Source organism: Zootoca vivipara, chromosome 16 (assembly GCF_963506605.1).
Source record: "Zootoca vivipara chromosome 16, rZooViv1.1, whole genome shotgun sequence".
In the NCBI taxonomy this organism is placed as follows: Eukaryota; Metazoa; Chordata; class Lepidosauria; order Squamata; family Lacertidae; genus Zootoca; species Zootoca vivipara.
This window is the reverse complement of record NC_083291.1, coordinates 38,961,806-38,979,650: the sequence shown is the minus strand read 5'-3', so window position 1 is coordinate 38,979,650 and position 17,845 is coordinate 38,961,806. Positions and strand designations below refer to the sequence as shown.

The window sequence follows — 17,845 nt, the reverse complement described above, 5'->3', positions numbered from 1 at the left end:
TGCTGCAGTACTCCCAAGGGAAGTGCATTGATTTTTCTGGTAGGACTTATTGGCAGCCACTGACATACATGGGAAGAGAAAGGAAATGCCCCCAGGGACACCACAAGATGCAGCACCTTGACCTGCTTCTTGCCCCCAATGATCCCAGGCCTTAGGGAGCAAATCTGATCCGATCTGCTTAATTAGCACAATATGCATACTTAGGTCCTGTTTCCTGGTCACTCTGATGAGGCATAATTTTAGAAGCATAGGTAGGCAGGATGTGCATTTTTAAAATCCTAAGTAAATAACCGAGGTATCGTGGTTTCTGTTTCCCCTTTCGACTTTGCAGAGACCCTCAAATCTGCAGCCGATGTGGAGAGTGTTGCAGGTGGAAAGGGCTTGCGCCAGAAAGGGGAAAAGCCTTCGATCCTGAAGAACAGTGTCTTGAGGAGGAAGGAGGCAGCACTCCCCAACTACCTGAATGGCCAAAATGTGGGGCAGGGAGGTGTGCCAAAGAAGTTGTCCAAATTTGGAAAGAAGGAATTGGGCGCAAAGAGAGCAGAGGCTGCCGGCAGCAGCATGGGTGCCAAACCAGAATCCGCTGCCCCTGCGACAAACCTCAGCCTGGCCCAGGCGGGCAGCATGCACCCTCAGAAAGGTATGAAGAAGAGGGATGAAGGCCAGCCTGTGAATAAGCTTGGACTAGTTTCATTTTTAAGCTTGCCTCCCAGTTTTAGGCTGCAATTCCAAGCATGTATACTAGGAAGTAATTCCTGCTAAACTCAGTGGGCCTCACTTCTGAGTAAGGCTGTGTGTGCAGCATACATTTAGAGCACACACACCCTGCAAAGAGTCTTGGGAACTGTTAAGGGCTACTATACCTAGTGCCCTTAACAAACTAGGTAAAGGTAAAGGGACCCCTGACCATTAGGTCCAGTCGTGACCGACTCTGGGGTTGCACGCTCATCTCGCATTATTGGCCGAGGGAGCCGGCGTATAGCTTCCAGGTCATGTGGCCAGCATGACAAAGCCGCTTCTGGCAAACCAGAGCAGCACATGGAAACGCCGTTTACCTTCCCGCTGTAGTGGTTCCTATTTATCTACTTGTATTTTGACATGCTTTTGAACTGCTAGGTTGGCAGGAGCTGGGACCGAGCAACGGGAGCTCACCCCATCACAGGGATTCGAACCGCCGACCTTCTGATCAGCAAGCCCTAGGCTCTGTGGTTTAACTGTAGCTCCCATTTGCAGAGTATGCAGAAGGCAGCCCTGGGCTTTAGTTCTCTTTTCCCTCCTATAAAAACCTTGCAATACATTCTCTTTTAAAGTTTAAAGAACATTTGACTTTTACTTAGTGTACTTGCAGTTTCAGATTAAATATACAATACAGGTGGGTGTTTCTTTTAGTCACTAAAACATGTTGCAGACTAACGAACATTAGCTGTACAGTTAATACAGTAGAGTTGATGCCCAGGCTGTTGGGACCCCCAGAGAAGTGCACTCCATTGGGACTCTTCCTATATCAATGGTGTTTATTTGGTAACAAGTTGTGGGGAGCTGCAAGGTGCCATTTTTAGCTACCATCAACATAGCGTTGCCAAGGGGCGCTGTGGGAAATGTAAAATGGTGGCATGCAGAAGGCCTCTTCCAACAGACTTGGCTCTAAGCGCAAGGCACCTGCATCTGAAAGTGGAGTTCAACATGTGGCTGAGTGGAAGACCCATGGCTCCCCGTTTGAATGAACAGCTGGGCAAGAGAGAAAGTCAGCCATGCGGTCTTTGTGCAGGGCAATTTCCTGGTCAATGGTGCCCCAGGTTAATCAAGGACTGTTAATTAGGTATTGGGCCCCCTGTTAGGTGGGGGGTGGAGTGGAGATGGGTCATGTAGGTGCCAAAATGTCTTAGTCTGCTTTGCCTTTCATTGTGTATCTTTTGTCTTGACAGGTTTGATCCATGTAGAGAAAACGCCAGTGAGGGAACCTGTTGGCCCACGGAAGGCAAAGGCAGGAAAGGAATACACCCTCACATATAGGAATAGTACTCGGATACAGATAGGAAAAGTGTCAGGCCCTTGGCATGGAAATGGAAGCCAGGCACTCTCTAGTCCTACCCACAAAAATACTGGCAAGGTAAAAGAAGGAAAGGAGCCCAGAACGCTCCAAAGCAATGCCAGCCGGGCACTGCTGCAAAAGGAGAACGTCTCTCCTCACAGGAATACCAGCAGGCCAGCATCAAGAAAGGAGCATGGCCCCCTCTTCAGAAATGCCAGTCACACCCTCATGCGGAAAGAGTATAGTGCCCTCACTAGGAATGGCACTCAGGCCCAGGGAGCGAAAGAGCCCAGGCTTCTCCCAAAAAAGGCCAGCAAGGCACCACCAGAGAAAGAACATGGCATTCCATCGGCAAACACCAGTTGGTCACTGACACGGCAAAAGCAAGGCATCTCACAGAGAAATGCCAGCCAGGCACAGATGAATAAGTGGCTCAGAGTTGTTCACATAAATGATAGTCAGGCACTGTCAGGGAAAAGACTCACTACCCCAAATAGGAATACCAGCTGGGTTGAGGTCAGGAAGGAGCCCACCCTTACCCATAAGAATGTCAGCCAGGCTGTGCCACAGGAAAAACCCAGATTTTCTCACAGGAATGCAAGCCAGGCATTGCCAGGGAAGCAGGCTGGCTCCCAGCAAAGGAATATCAGTCGGGCAGAGGTCAACAAGGAGCACAGACCTTCTCACCAGAATGCCAGTTGGCCATTGCCAAGGAAAGACTCCAGTTCTTCCCGCAGAAATATCAGTCGGTCACTGGCAGGGGCAGAACATGGCATACTGCACAGGAAAGGTGGACAGGCACGAGCAAGAAATGTGCCTGGTGTCTCCTTCAGAAATGTCACCCAAACTGAGGCTGTGAAAGAACAAAACGTATCTCATAAAAATGTCTTCAGAGCAGGAGGCACACCAAAACGGCAACCTGCCGTGCCAAAGGAAAGAGAGGTGCCCATAATGCCATCCTTGCCTGTGACCTGCTTGCTTTCTGAACATGCCATCGCTTGTGGCAATGCTCGCCTGAAACACGTGCCCAGGCTGAGTGACACTGCGCTCCGGACCCTCTACCTGGCAGGTGAATATCTGAGGCAGGAAAGGGGTCTTTCTTCTTCACCCACCTGTGCCTCACCACCTTCTCTTTCCTCACCTCATTCATAGTGTAAACACTCTTCTGGCTTATTGCGCAAACCTATACATGTCCAGGGCCGGCTCTACGTAGACCCCCGGTGGCGCAGGGCACCATGGCGCTGGGAAACGGGGTGGAAGGGCGCCGGAGAGATCCGGCGCACCATGGCGACAGGGGCGCTTAAGACGACCCTGTACATGTCTACTCAGAAGTAAACCCCACTGAGCTCAGTAGGACTTACTCCCAGGTAAAGGTGTATAGGATTGCAGCCTTGTTCAGTCGGTACTCTGCAGTGTGCTCATTATTAATGATTCTGCTTTCAATACTATTTGTGCCTGCAAAGTTTTGAGGTGATCAGACTGTTTAATTTCCAATCAGTGCTGAAATCCTTTTAACTTTTCATTCCACAAATGTTTTGGGGTGTTTTTTCCTCTTGCTTTTGCTCCACTGTAGCCCCTCCGGAGAGCAATCATGTGGTAGCATTGGGGAAGCATCACAGAACAAAAAATAAAGCAGAAAAAATCCACCACTATAATTGTGTGAGGACATGTTGCAGAATGCACTTGCATCCAAACACCAGTTTGGAAGGGCCCATCTCCCCATTTTCCAAAGGTCTGTGTGGTGGATAGAAGCCAGCTAGAGCTGGAATTCCCAAAAGGTTTGTGTGCTGCTGGGATCAATGTCATGACTCTTGCTCTGACAGGAACCCAAATACAGTATGGACAAACTCTTTAGGGTCCAATCAATGTATCACAGCGGTTTGGAGGTTAGCACTAACCATAGTTTGCCTGCAAACTTGTGGTGCTGGGAAGCAGAGACTGGAGGAGGGAATTGGTGCACAGGAAGTGGGAGCACAGGTTTCAGGTCATTCAAACCATGGTTATGGGGAGGGAAAAGAAGGAAAGAGACTATGAGGATGGAACAGAAGGATGATTTAACAGAAACATAACCGTAGACTAACATGGACAAATATGTTACTGAGATTTGATGGAACCCCTAAAGAAAAACATATCACAAGGAGCCAGTGAAATACTGATTTAGGAAACTAGAAGATAATTAAAAAGAAAAAAAATGGTTATGAGGATCTCTTGAATGGCAAAATATGATGGTTGGAGGTATGGGAGGGAATTTTGAGAAAACACAATCATGCAGAATGAAAAAAAAATAGGAGTATATATGTTAGATACGGTACTTTGAATAATGGTTATATATTCACAATTGGCAGATAGGGAAAAGGAAGCATCTCTCTTTTTTCTTCTCTTTCACTCTCTTTTCTTTTGGATTGAGTCTCTTGTATGATCTTTGATTTTGGGTGCCTCTCGAGTAGCATTAACTAGATGTATATATCAACATCTAAAATTTTATATCTGTGATAAATGAAGATATGTACAGGGAGCTGGCAGAAAAAGGCAGGTCAGAGTGTTTTTTCTCAGAGTGGAAGACTGAAGAAGTTGAAGTTCTCCCAGGTGGGAGGAATCAGTGTGTGAAGATCAAAATACTGTAAAAGGGTGACTGAGGGCTATATAGAAATACCTGTATGCATAACTTTGTGTTTATAAGGATCATATGAGGATTATTAATGTGTTTCATTTTCTCTTTCTCTTTAGTTGTTTCTGTTTGATAAATTGTTTTCTATTATTCTCTTTAGTTGGAATTTTATAGAATACTAGCTGGCCATGCCACGCGTTGCTGTGGCGCATCCCTGTGACTCCCCCTACCCTGTGCCGATCCATGACGTATCCCGCCCCCTCCTCCCCCCACCCACCGGCTTATCCCTGTGACTGGTCCCACCATGTCCTGACCTATCCCGTCCCCTCCTCCCCCCAACCCCCACCCAGGCAAGTCAGTACCTCCATTCAGCCTAGTCTGGAAAGGCTTCAGTCTAGTATGTAAACGGGAGCCGAGGTGCTGTTGAGAGGGAAGGTTTTATAGGTGCAGTACCCGTGTAGCCGCCACGAGAGGGTGCTGGTTTGCAACCTGGTTCTTTTCCCAGCATACATTTTCATCTGAGTGGGTAGGTTTGGAGCACGGGGTTTGGGGTTTTTTACGTTGCACAGGTGTGATATATGTCTTAGCAAACTTTCCTATAGCCTTCGGACATTCACATGTGATGTTGTGTCAAAATTTCACCTCAATTGGTCAAGCGGTTTTGTTGAACATTGGAGATGAAGGAACATACCCAGTTTACATTTATATTTATATTTATATTTATATTATATATATATATATATATATATATATATATATATATATATATTAGTTTGAAAACCTTTAATAAAATTTATTTTTTAAAAAAGGATTGGAGAAACAGAATGAGATGTCTGAGCTGGGCTTTTAGAGTTGCCATTACAAGGCCCAGAGCGTGATCTTCCCTGTAACTGCTTTTGCACCTCTCACCTTCCGTCCTTCCTTCCTTCCTGCCTTCCTGCTTCCCAGAGAATGAGATCACACATATCCCAGCTGGGATTTTCTTGGGGCTGCCCAATCTAGAATGGCTGGATCTCAGCAAGAACAAGCTGGATTCTGCAGGCCTGCACCCAGAAGCTTTCAAGGTGAGTGGAGACGGGAAAGACCTTTTGCTATGGAGGGAGGTTCAGAAGCAAAGAGGGAAGTCAATTTATTTGGGGGCCGATGACTGAGGGGAAAATAGATTATCACAGGCACCTTTGGGAATCAATTACTCCTAACTTCTTCAATTAAAGGAGAACCTGAAACTAGGACTGTACATGCAAAGAATGTGTTGGGCCATTGCTCTATAATTTGCCCATTTGCAAGACAATAATACTTGAATGATTTCTTGATGACTATTGAACATGATCACAATCCCGCCAGTACCTTTCTTCTTCCATGCAGAATCTCACCAAGCTGAAGCGCCTAAATCTGGATGGGAACGGGCTGTCTGCAGTCCCAGCTTTGCCCAGTTCACTACAAGAGCTAAAGATGAATGACAATAATTTAGAAGGACTGCAGAGACACAACTTCCGAGGTAGGGGTCACTTTATAAAAAGTCCTTCCTTGGATGTGTGTGTGTACTCTGCATATGATCAGAGGCCCTCATTCCTAGGTGCCAGGATTTTTGTAAACACAAGGCGGCACCCTATTAAGTCACATTCCCTATAGATTTGTGAAACTCTGGCATACATACCTAAGGGCTCATCTACCGTATACTTCCTACTGTCCTGCTTCTTTCCTTTTTTTTTATTAAAAAATATTTATTAGCATTTTCAACTTAAGATTTCATTCACATCATCATATTACATCATAATACCCTATAAAAAGGAGCATAAGAAAAAAGAGAAAAAAGAAAAAAAGAAAAAGAAAATTACAAAAAGAAAAAACAAAAAGACAAAAAACCAATCTTGTGTTAATAACTCTGTCATAACTTCGACTTCCCCGTTCCTCCCTTCCCGAGTCTAGTTATATCCCATATTAGCAATTTTCATAATTAAATGATTCCAAAACCATCAATTTAAATCTTAAAATAATACCTTATATAAAATTCTTTAAACCACATAATATACTACTTATTCCTCTAATTATTCCCTTTAGCCTATTAATTTTCACTAAAAATATTCTAACTTATACACTCTAACAATTCTAGCATCTCACCTTTATCAAATAAATTCTAAATCCCCTCTCCTCAACCAGATGACTCCCCCCCAGCTCTTATATACAGTCCAGTTTCAAACCATTTAATCCGTCCCTTAATTACATTAAATCTCTCGACCACTCCAGCCCAGCTTCCTCTCTCCAACAGCCCCTCTGCCGACCCCACTCCAGTTTCCTCTTTCTCTTGTCCCCCCATTTAACATGTCCTTCGCTTGGTTCTTGCCTCCTTTGTGTCCTGCTTCTATCCTCAGGGAAAGGTGCTCTTTAACACTCAATCGGAACAAACAGTAATTCAGGTTTTCTTAGGATTGAAGTTTCCTCCGATTTAGCACTAAAGTTCAGGTTTTCCCTGGGGAAGGAGTGGGGCAAGCGGAAAACTGCTCAGACCCCCATGGTTTCTAGGCATGGGATGAATGGAGAAGCCCTTCGTCATTAGGGGGGAAATCTTACATTTTCCATAGAAAAGAGAACTGCACTGAGACATGGAAATTATAGCATTATTATATTATTATTTCTTAAATTTCCATACTGCCCTTAATCTGAAGGTCACAGGGTAGCTTACAATATAAAAACACAAAAATACATACCAGAGTAACAAATGAAAATGATACCCCATATACACCACTTAAAAGGCCACAGATAGCTAGTTTAAGTGGCCAAAGGTCTCTTGGAGAAGGTTGCTTGTGGGCTTTTCTGTAGAATAGCCACTGTTAATATTTAAGATTGTGGTGGCGATTACAACCACTCTGTTTTATGATCTCCACATTTTAGGCAGGACTAGAGCTATGGCAACTGCTTAATAAGATATTAAGAATTCATTCCTTTGCTTACTATTTACTACACGTATAGACCACCTTGCCGTCAAGGAACCCACCCATTTTAGCTTCACAACAACCCTGCGAAGTAGGTTAGGCTGAATGATAGTGACTGCCCAACATGAATTCTGTGGCTGTGTGGGAATTTGAACCCTAGTCTCCAGAGTCCTAGGGCACATTTGTATTTCCCTTTGCCCCACTGCTGCCTTGTGGAACATATTCAGGGGAAGAAAAGGCTAAGGAACAAATCCTACACAAATCTGGAGTGGAGTTTCTAAGACAGTTGGATGCCGTTTTGTACATGTTGTTTCTGAACCCAAGCTGGTGCCAAACTCATTTCTCTGCTTTCCTTTGGTGAGGCCAAGAAGGGGGGGGGGCTTGTCATCTGGGCAGCCCAAGACCTCTAGACACACTGACCAGGCTTGCACCCCCCAGGGAGGTCACTTCAGGCAATGGGATTCTCCAGCAGTTTGCCTCCCCCCCCCCCGGCCGAGGCACACTCCATTGTCTCCCAAGACAGAAAGATGACAACTTCTGAGGAGAGATGCATAGGCTTGCATTGTAAACCTTTATGGGCAAATTACATTGCAGATAATGGTGTCTGCTGCACACACACGTTATCAAGATGCACAGTATAACAATTACAGAATGGGATACACGGCGATTTGAAGTGACCTCATTTTGCTAACAGCATCCATGTGTCTAAATGACCTGAAACTATTGCCCAGACACATTGAAAGTAGACAACAGTAGCAAAAAGAGGACCCCCCCCCCACAAACAAATCTCATGGAGCGCTACTACAAAGGCAAATCTAGATATGTTTCCCCTCCACTGTCCTTTGACAAAGTCAGCGCTCTACTGAATACAATGCACCGTGTTCATGCAGACACGTTTTGCTATTTCCAGTATCGGTGTGAAGATCTTCCATCAGTTTGGAAGCCAGGAAGCCTGCTATTACTGGTCTAGCTTCTTTCTGCTTCTATAACTGCCCAGTGCTGGATGTGTGTGGGTTGGTTCCTGAGAAGTTTGTTAGCAGCTGATAAATGGGGGCTAAACAGGAAGCTGGGATACACACTAGGCCTCCTGGGAGCACGTTCTGCGGCTAACAGAGGCCCCTTGTTTCCACCCTGTCCATCCTGAGAGTGTTCCAGCGGTGGAAACTGAAAGGAAATGTAAAAACTGGGCTGATATGCTTACGTGTATCAATTTTATATAATTTGAAATTTTTGTTTCTTAACAATTGGGGGATTCTGATAGCTGTGTTGCCAAAATATTTCTCCCCTGTTAAACTGTTGTTGCCCCTGTGTCTTTCCAAGCACCCTTGGGGAGGCAGAAATTTGGCAGGTGAAGCTTCCTCCATTCTTTGCTAAATCCCTCCATGTCAGCGAAAAGACAACGAGCATATGAGCAAGGCTGGTAATGGGAGGCAGGGTGGGGGTGGGCAGAGAGGGGAATATTTGACCCATATTCAAATGTATATTAACCTGCATATCAGTCCTGTATTGTGTATTTCAGTTGGGGGGGGTTCTTAGCTCCTGTGAGGTCCTCCTTTGCAGCTGTTTTTCAAAGGCTATGGAGGGCATGATTTGGGAGTGAGATTAGTGGATTTCCTTAAGGGGTGCTCTGCCTGTCCCAGTATAATTCCAGCACTGGACTGATTTCTGAATGCAATTTCATTTGGGGAGCCCCGCTTCTCATCTCATACATGAGCCTTCAAAGAATTAATTCCTCCACAGCGCTGTGATAGCACATCCAGACTGTTGCTATTTTTGCAGGTAGAATTAAATGGCATAGCAGCAAATGTATACTGCACAATTCAAACGGCTTCAGTGGTCTTGTGCAACAAAACTGCCCCCCCCGCAAAAACCTTGGCTTTCTGCAGCAAGGAAACATGATGGGAAGGAACAGAGAAGTTTCTTTATTCTAGGTGCGAGGGGAACTTGCTGTTTTATATTTTGAAAATCAATCAAAATCCATTAAAAATCCATTAAAGATAGATAGATAGATAGATAGATAGATAGATAGATAGATAGATAGATAGATAGAGAGAGAGAGAGAGATAGATAGATAGGATGGGGAAATGTCCTGGAAAGTGTGGTATATGCTTGATGCAACATCATATAACCTTCCTGCAAAGAAATAAGAACCAATGCTTAAAAAATAGCTGCCACCATATAATGTTCCCACGAACTTTGTGACGAACATCATGAGGATGAATAAGCTCAATAAGCAGGTTTGCTGCAAGTGGTCAGAGGGCATTCATGGATTCATCTCTCCTCTGCACAGGTCTATTCAAGCTGCTCACCCTGGAGCTGGAGGCAAACCAGCTGCATGATGGGAACGTGCCCCCCACCACTTTCAAGCCCCTGAGCAGACTCATCTACCTGCGACTGGATCGGAACCACTTTCGAGCCATCCCGTCAGGTTTGCCTGCCTCTTTGCAGGTGAGCACAGCAGGGGTTGTTCTTTGTAACAGGACCAGATCCTAGTCGGGGGGGGGGGGGGGCTGTCAGCTGAACCAGGAGCCAAACCTGGTAGGTCAAGGGGTATAAAGTAATGTATGAGATTTAATGATAATACCTTTATTGTCGATGTACAACCTGTGTACAATGAAATTAACCTCCCTCCCCCCCACAAACACTCATTGCACTCTGTGTGCTTGTCGCACAACACACCAACCCCGAAAGCCAGTTGCACCACTGTATTATTTTCTGTTTTGAAAGGAATACCGTACAGCAGGCATGTCCAACTCCAAATAGGCTGTGATCTACCACCCAGTATCAAAAACAGGCAGTGATCTACCCCAGGCATAGGCAAACCCGGCCCTCCAGATGTTTTGAGACTACAATTCCCATCATCCCTGACCACTGGTCCTGTTAGCTTAGGATGATGGAAGTTGTAGTCCCAAAACATCTGGAGGGCTGAGTTTGCCTATGCCTGATCTACCCGTTGTCATTCTTCAACTTAAACATACTCTTCCCACCACTACCCCTAACACGTGTGTTTAAAGCTCTGCTTATTTTAGACCCCCTCTGGGACAAGCTGGTCTCTCTGTTAGTCTCTTCTACCCGCTCCACCCCAGAAGGTCACTAGCCGGGCTAGTGGAGTGCACTGCGGAGCTCTCACCGGGTGCCGCTTCTCCTCTGGGCAGCAGCCAGGATAGAGAAAGAAGCTCTGAAGTGGGCCAGTGATGTCTGCATTGTCTGCTCAGGGCAGCAGCAGCACCGTCCAAATCAGGGAAATACTGGGCACAGTACTGCACCTAAGATGAAAACTGCAGAGTGGAAGGAAAGGAGGACCTTTTTCTGCCTCCCCACTTCCAGCTACTCTCTGAAGACTGGAGAAGAGACCCTCTTAAGAATAACAGGGGGTGGGCAGGGGAAGGACTAGAAGACCATGTGAAAAATGAACACAATATTTTAGCTGCAGTTCATTCATTTTCACCTTTGTATTCTTGTTATAAAAAAGTGTGCCTAGACATTCCATTGTTGCGCCCATAACCTAGGTTTAAGGATGCCAATTATCTCCTAGCTTTCATTTCTCCGTTTCTAACACTGCAACCATGGGAGGGGGGTGTATGTTGCCCTTGTGGACTTCCCAGAGTCACCTGGTTGGCCATTGTGTGAAACAGGATGCTGAACTAGGGCTGGTCCAGCAAGGTGATTCCCCTATGCTCCTGTGATACCACCTTCATCTCTCTTTAAAAATGACTGTCTGTCTCCAGTCCAGCCCCATTTAACTTGTCTCATTCTGGAGTTCTTCTGTATGTTGTTGTTTTAGAGGTGGATGGGTTGTGTGAGGTAGGTACTGGATTTGTTTGCCACACAAAGCTGGACAGGGACTGAGCAGAACTGGAACCAAGGAAGAGGTGGTGGAGGGAGGATGCTGGAATCAACTGTGTGGTGTGTGGGTGAGGGAAAGCTGGAGTCATATTAAAAGACAAATTTAAAATCAACAGTTTCCCACCCTTGCAGGAGCTGCACCTCGACTCTAATCGCATTGAGGAGGTGACCGAGAGTGTCCTCAACAAAACCCTGAACCTAACTGTGCTGGTTCTGAGCAACAACAAATTGCAGGAAGATCGCATTGCTCCACGTGCCTGGATAAACCTTCCGTGAGTACCTTAGCATTGTTTTCTCATACCAGTGATACTCCAAAAAGGAGAGGGTATGAGAAAATCCAGATTGAGGAAGGGAAAAGTGTGGGAAGGCAGTGATTTGGAGGTGACTGTCATTACATTTTTTTTTAATCTATGGTAATTTGAACAATTCATTAGGTTGATGATATTGTAATCAGCCTGTTACTACACCTTTATCTTCTCCAGACCTTTTTATTTTAACATCTCCATCTATATCCATTAAGAAATCTCTACATGTTGCCCACTCGTTTTTCATATTTCATTTTTTCACTGATATAGCTTCTATGGGAGAAAGCCACAAGAGTGTCTCTAACAGATTTCTCTAACAGATTTTTTATATTTATCTCATACTGTATATTAATTCGTCCTAATAACATGATTCATGAAACCTTTATGCATTTTAACTTTATCGTACCATAAATATGAATGCCAGCCAAACTTATTGCCATGTCCTTCCAAGACTAACACCTGTGTATTTTTCAATACTAACCACTCCTTTAGCCAGCAAAGACAAGATGCCTCATAATAAAGTCATAGGTCTGGCTGGAGGTAACTGTCATATGGACAACAGTGAAAACAGATACAGGAAGTTTATTGTCCATATTAAACTATAATAGGCCCCCAAGTGCAATGCTTTTCCCAAGGAACGGAACGGCAGAAATTCATGTCTATAAAAGGAAATCCAGGACACCACTGTTGGGAACTCAGGAATCCCCAAGGACTGTGTGTGTCTTTTTCCTCCTCAGGAAGCTGGAGGCCTTGGACCTGTCTCACAACCGCCTAGTGCATGTGCCTTCATTTCTACCCCGGCACCTGAAGCAGCTGACCCTTCATCACAACCGCATTGAGCGCATCCCTGGCTACGTCTTTGCCCATATGAAGCCTGGCCTGGAGTTTCTGCATCTGTCACACAATGCACTGCGGGACGATGGCATCCATGCCGTCTCCTTCCTGGGGCTCTACCGCTCCCTTGCTGAGCTGCTCTTGGACAACAACCAGCTCCAAGCCATTCCCCGTGGCATCCTGAACTTAAAGGGGCTGCAGGTTCTGAGACTGAGCCACAACCGCATCAGGTAAAGCAGGGATGGGGAGACAGTGTCCCTTTGCATAGTGATTGGACTCCACTTTGCACCATTCCTGACCATTGGCCATGCTGGCTGGGGCTTGTGGGAGTCCATCAGTACTGAGAAAGGCACAGGTTCTCCATCTCCAAGAGAGAGCCCACTCTGCTCCTTTGTGCTTTTTGCATCCACAAGCGATGAGAAATCCTAGGGCATTACAGTCAGTCTGTTTGGAGGAAACAGTGCTGTAGGGACTGGCGCCATTTGTGTAATATCTGAATGTATATAAATATGCCGATTAGCAAGCAAGCACACAGGCAGCCCAGCACACAACAGAACAGCTATTGCCAGGCTCCGCAGGCAACTATTTTAAATACCTGGTATCTTAAGGTTGTATTTTGCTCCTGGGATAAAACACGGGAAATCAAATCCCTAGCCTCGCTACTCTCACCCTCATTTTAAAGATGACTTATGTGAGCCAAGAAGTTTTAATCTCATTCTCGTATTATCCATGAACTCACCACTATATTGTCTTGGGTAAGCCAGTCAGCACCTCTCCTGACCAAATTTGTAACATGGGGATCATGCTCAGCCCGCCTTACAGGGTCGTTGTTTGTACTGCAGAGAGAAGGTACTGTATGTGAAGCCCTGCATATGCTGAGGGTTCTTAGTCTCTCTTCCTGGCAGGCATGTCCCCCTGAACTCTGTCTGTGACACGCGGGTGGCAGAGGACTCGAACATTGTGTCGATGCACCTGGAAAACAACTTGATTGACCGCCACCGGATCCCGCCCACGGCCTTCTCCTGCATCAAGGCCTACCACAGTGTAGTGTTGCGGCCGCAACAGAATGAAGAGGACGACTACTAAAGGTGCCTTGCAGATCACTCACAACAGCTGTGAGGTGGGCACACAAGCTATGGGACCAAACACTGTCCCAACCTGGGGGGCATGGGGAGAGATATTGCTCTTCAAGACATCACAGTGCGGCAGGGGCAAGGAAACAGGTACCTGTCTCTTCTCTGTAACTTGTTTCATGCTCCCCACTAGGGGCAGTCTTTTAAGGAGTCAGGTTTTTTGGTTTTTTGTGATGAGAGAGTACTGGAAACATTACAAATGTACAATGGTGAGCACAGGTGACCAGGCAAATACCTAGGCAGACGTCATTCTACACAGACACCCGGTGCCCCAAAAGCAGCAGCATACCTTTGAACCTCTCTTGTCATCCTGCTAAAAAACTCAAGGCTTCCGTTTCCTTTGCTGACTCTGTTGCAGCACCAGACTGTCTCTTTAGCTCTTCTTCAAGCAGGTGGAGATGACAGCTTGTTGCCACCGGTTAAGCAAAGGCCCTTAGCAGGAACCTTTAGCAAAGCAATTATGAAAAAGCCTTGAGAGAAGTTCCTTTAGCGCAGGCGTGGAGAAGCCTGTGGCCCGTCAGATGTTGCTGGACTACAACCCCCATCATCCCTGACCATTGGCCATGCTATGCTATGCTCAGGCTGGTGGGAAATGGGAGTCCAAAGCCACCTGGAAGGCCACCCGATTCCACATCCCTGATTGAGATTTTCTATCTGGCACCAGAAGGTAGATAGGTTTTGTTGTGGATGGTCTTGTGTTTTGTCATCTGTGTGGTACTGACAACATCTCCAAGGACGTTGTCTCTACTCTCCCTACCCTAACCATTGTAGTCAGCACCCGAGGCTTTTACCACCTCATAACCCTCCAAATTCTGCTACATATAAAGAGTGAGGGGGGTGCATTCCAGACTCTCTCTCTTTTGACTTTCCACAGCAAAAACTCACAATATGATAGCATTTTCTCTCTGTTTGACAAAAAGTTTTTTTAAAACAACAACAACAACAAATGAACACAAATTCTATCAGACAGCTCAGTGCTCTTATCCCACTTCTGTTTTATGTGGTAAATGTTATTAATATGTTTGGTGCTATATACTTTCTGTATTTCTTCATGTATGTTGAAATCTCTCACCATTGTTTTATGTATAACTGTTTTTGCTCTTTCAATTTGTGAATTTAAAAACCTCCTTTAAATAAAATAAAAAAATTGTTTAAAACATGTTAATTCAAATGTTCTGTTTTCTGCTGTACCTTACTGAATCATTCCTAACAGTGGCGCAGGATATATCTCAAAGTTTAAAGTTAACCCTGACTCCTTTGAGAGGGAGCGGATGAGCTTGTTGTTTGCAAACCATATGACGAAACAAATGCTTTTGACCCGAAGTTCAAAACACTGATAGGCCTCATGAAGAGTAAAAAAAGTCAACTTGGCTGCAGCTCATGAACAACAAAGATGCTGGATGCTCCTGTGTGAAAGGCCACACTATGCTTGTTTATAAATGATTTCCAGTCAAGCAGTGGACGATGAAGAAGCTGCTGAAACTTCTGCATCATCCTTTGCAAAACGTTGTGTACCGTTACATGCACCCCAATCTCTGAGCAGGAAAAGGTTTCAGGAGTTCCAACATGTCTCCCAAATTTGGTTTCCTTAGAATGAAGGTCACCAGACTGATGACATTTCTGTGATTAGAAGGTTAAATTTACACATATACAGACTGAGCACAAAATGGAAGATTCACAGCATTAACATTCCAATAGACACAGAGATTTCCCATAGCATTACCTTCTCACAGAGAGTAAATAAGGCCTCTTCTGTCCCCTTTCACAGACACCTTGATGACAACGCTTCCAACCAGGGAAGTGGGAGCAGAGATAGACATTCCCCCAGCAATGTCATTTGTATGGCAACACATCTGCACTTGGCCCTGTTTTTGTTAAGCCAAGGCCCACAAGGCTCAAACCCACAGCCCTGAGATTAAGAGTCTCATGCTCTACTGACTGAGCTTTGTTTCAACTTGCTCAATGGCAAGAGGTGCGGAAACTCTGCCCCTCAGACATAATCCGTTTGACCCTCAAACCCGTTTTGGGTAAGCCATGGGCATGGATCCCTTGGCTCCATCAGGATCTGGACAGAAGAGGAGGAAAGAGGGATCAGAGAGCAGGACAGCACAGTGGACACCCAGGGATGGAGGAGGGAGGTTTTGCCCTTGATTCCAAGAGAGAAGGTAGCAAGTTGCTGGCAAGAGGGACGTCACAGAATCACTGAGCTGGAAATCGAGTTAGGGAAAGGGAGATGGGAACCTGCTCTGGGCCTCAGGCTCTGGGCCAGCAGCCCTAATTCAAATTCACCTCAGCTGCTTTAAACCAAAAGAGAGAAAGGAGTGCCAACATCTGTTAAACCTCCAGCCTGCCACTTCATAATGCACGGACCCCTATGGATTCAGAAGGAGGCCTCCTTGAAGAACCACTGCCTTTCCCTCAGAGGCATCACTGCCACATAAGAGCAGCAGCTGTAGCCTCTCAGTGGGCAGGACACATTGAGGCCTATCCTGACCGCACAGCCTTGTTTGGTCTGTGTAGTAAATGGTCCAGGGTGGGGGTGGGAGCAGGGGCGTGACTCTGATGATGCAACCTCCCAAGCTGGTTCCAATTTGCGAGGTCAATTTGTTAGGTCAACCCGGCGTGGGGACCTGAGCCAAAGGCAGCATTTGCTGCTGGCCCCTCTGACCTTCCCCAAACAGGAAGTGCCTTTGTTGTGATCCAGATCAGGAGGAGATTGTAGCTGCAAGCTGGGCATTAACTGTTCCCTGCTCTTGATGGGTCCCTCGTGGGGCCCAGCTGTGGGGAAGCGAGAGGAGCACCGTCAGCTGAGTGAAGAAATGCTGTATTGGGGGACTGAAGAACATGGGGCAAGGGTAGAGGGGTGAGGATCCCCCTTGCCACTTGGGATATGAACAGAGGTTTTGCAACACACACACACACACACACACACACACACACACACACACACACTCTTTTCTCTGTCTCCACAAACCAGAAGCACTATCAAAGTTCAAGGACACATTACGGGCAGGGGAAATCACCCAAGGAGAACATGGAGAAGACAGAAGAGTCTGTGTGTGGGGTGGGGAGAGAGGGGCATGGCCTAGGGGGGGGAGAGGCATGGCTTGGGTAGAGTCCTAACAAGGGCCAGAGATAGAGACCTGGAGGGCCACACTCTGCCAGTGGGATGCAGACAGATCCTCTGTCAAATATAAAGCCTCCCTCCACGCTCCAATAACACTGCGGCATATTCCTCATCACAGCAAAGGCAAATCATGGATGAAAGGATGGTGAGAAGGGAAAAGACAGCAGGGCAGCTAGAACAATCCACTCAATGCTGAGGAAATACAAATGCAATGCAATTATTGTTTGTTTGTTTAGCCAAAGCCATTACAAAAGATAAAATACACAAAACAGGAAAAAATACATTACACAGTTTAAAAAGTTATTAAAACCAGACATTTTATCAGATAAGAGTTGAACTTATGATCCCCACAAGCTTTTTTCCTTAGAATTGCCATTCTAAAGGCAAGGCAGCCCACTTTTAAGAGGGGACTTGGGTAGTGCTGTGGGTTAAACCACTGAGCCTAGGGCTTGCCGATCAGAAGGTTGGCGGTTCAAGTCCCCGCAACGGGGTGAGCTCCTGTTGCTTGGTCCCTGCACCTGCCAACCTAGCAGTTCAAAAGCACATCAAAGTGCAAGTAGTTAAATAGGTACCGCTCCAAGCAGGAAGGTAAATGGCGTTTCCGTGTGCTGCTCTGGTTCACCAGAAGCGGCTTTGTCATTCTGGCCACATGATCCGGAAGCTGTACTCCGGCTCCCTCAGCCAGTAAAGCGAGATGAGCGCCACAACCCCAGTGTCGTCCGCGACTGGACCTAACGGTCAGGGGTCTAATTACCTGTCCCCTAATAAAAAGTTAATCAAATACCCAATCAATCTCCCTACTGGGAGAGTTAAATCTTTCAACAAGTCTGCTGCTTAGTCCTTGTAGATGGGACAAATAAGCAAGTGCTTTCACATGGGCAAACTCTCTCTTCATAGAGGATCTGGTGAAGACATCTGTCCAGCTATGGTTGAGTGCATGGACTGGAGCCATAGAGCTGTAAAGGTTTTTCTTCATTTGACATTTGTGATGCTGGTTATCTATTGAGGGAGAGGGGTCTTAATGGGT

General features: G+C 46.0%; 1 protein-coding gene across 1 annotated transcript; it reads left to right on the top strand.

Moving 5' to 3' along the window:
- The first annotated feature begins 2,178 nt into the window (after positions 1-2,178).
- Positions 2,179-13,768, top strand: LOC118075416 (extracellular matrix protein 2-like). Its single transcript, XM_035097377.2, has 7 exons — positions 2,179-3,101; positions 5,589-5,704; positions 6,006-6,138; positions 9,864-10,021; positions 11,552-11,691; positions 12,462-12,788; positions 13,464-13,768. Exons 1-7 carry the CDS (start codon positions 2,261-2,263, stop codon positions 13,642-13,644), a joined length of 1,896 nt encoding a protein of 631 aa, XP_034953268.1. The 5' UTR covers positions 2,179-2,260; the 3' UTR covers positions 13,645-13,768.
- Positions 13,769-17,845: the final 4,077 nt, after the last annotated feature.

Coding starts and splice junctions, on each gene's coding strand:
- LOC118075416 (XM_035097377.2), top strand. CDS start 2,261: ATGCGGAAAGAGTATAGTGCCCTCACTAGGAATGGCACTCAGGCCCAG. Junction 11,692..12,461: donor CGTGCCTGGATAAACCTTCC/GTGAGTACCTTA, acceptor TTTCCTCCTCAG/GAAGCTGGAGGCCTTGGACC. Junction 12,789..13,463: donor CTGAGCCACAACCGCATCAG/GTAAAGCAGGGA, acceptor TCTTCCTGGCAG/GCATGTCCCCCTGAACTCTG.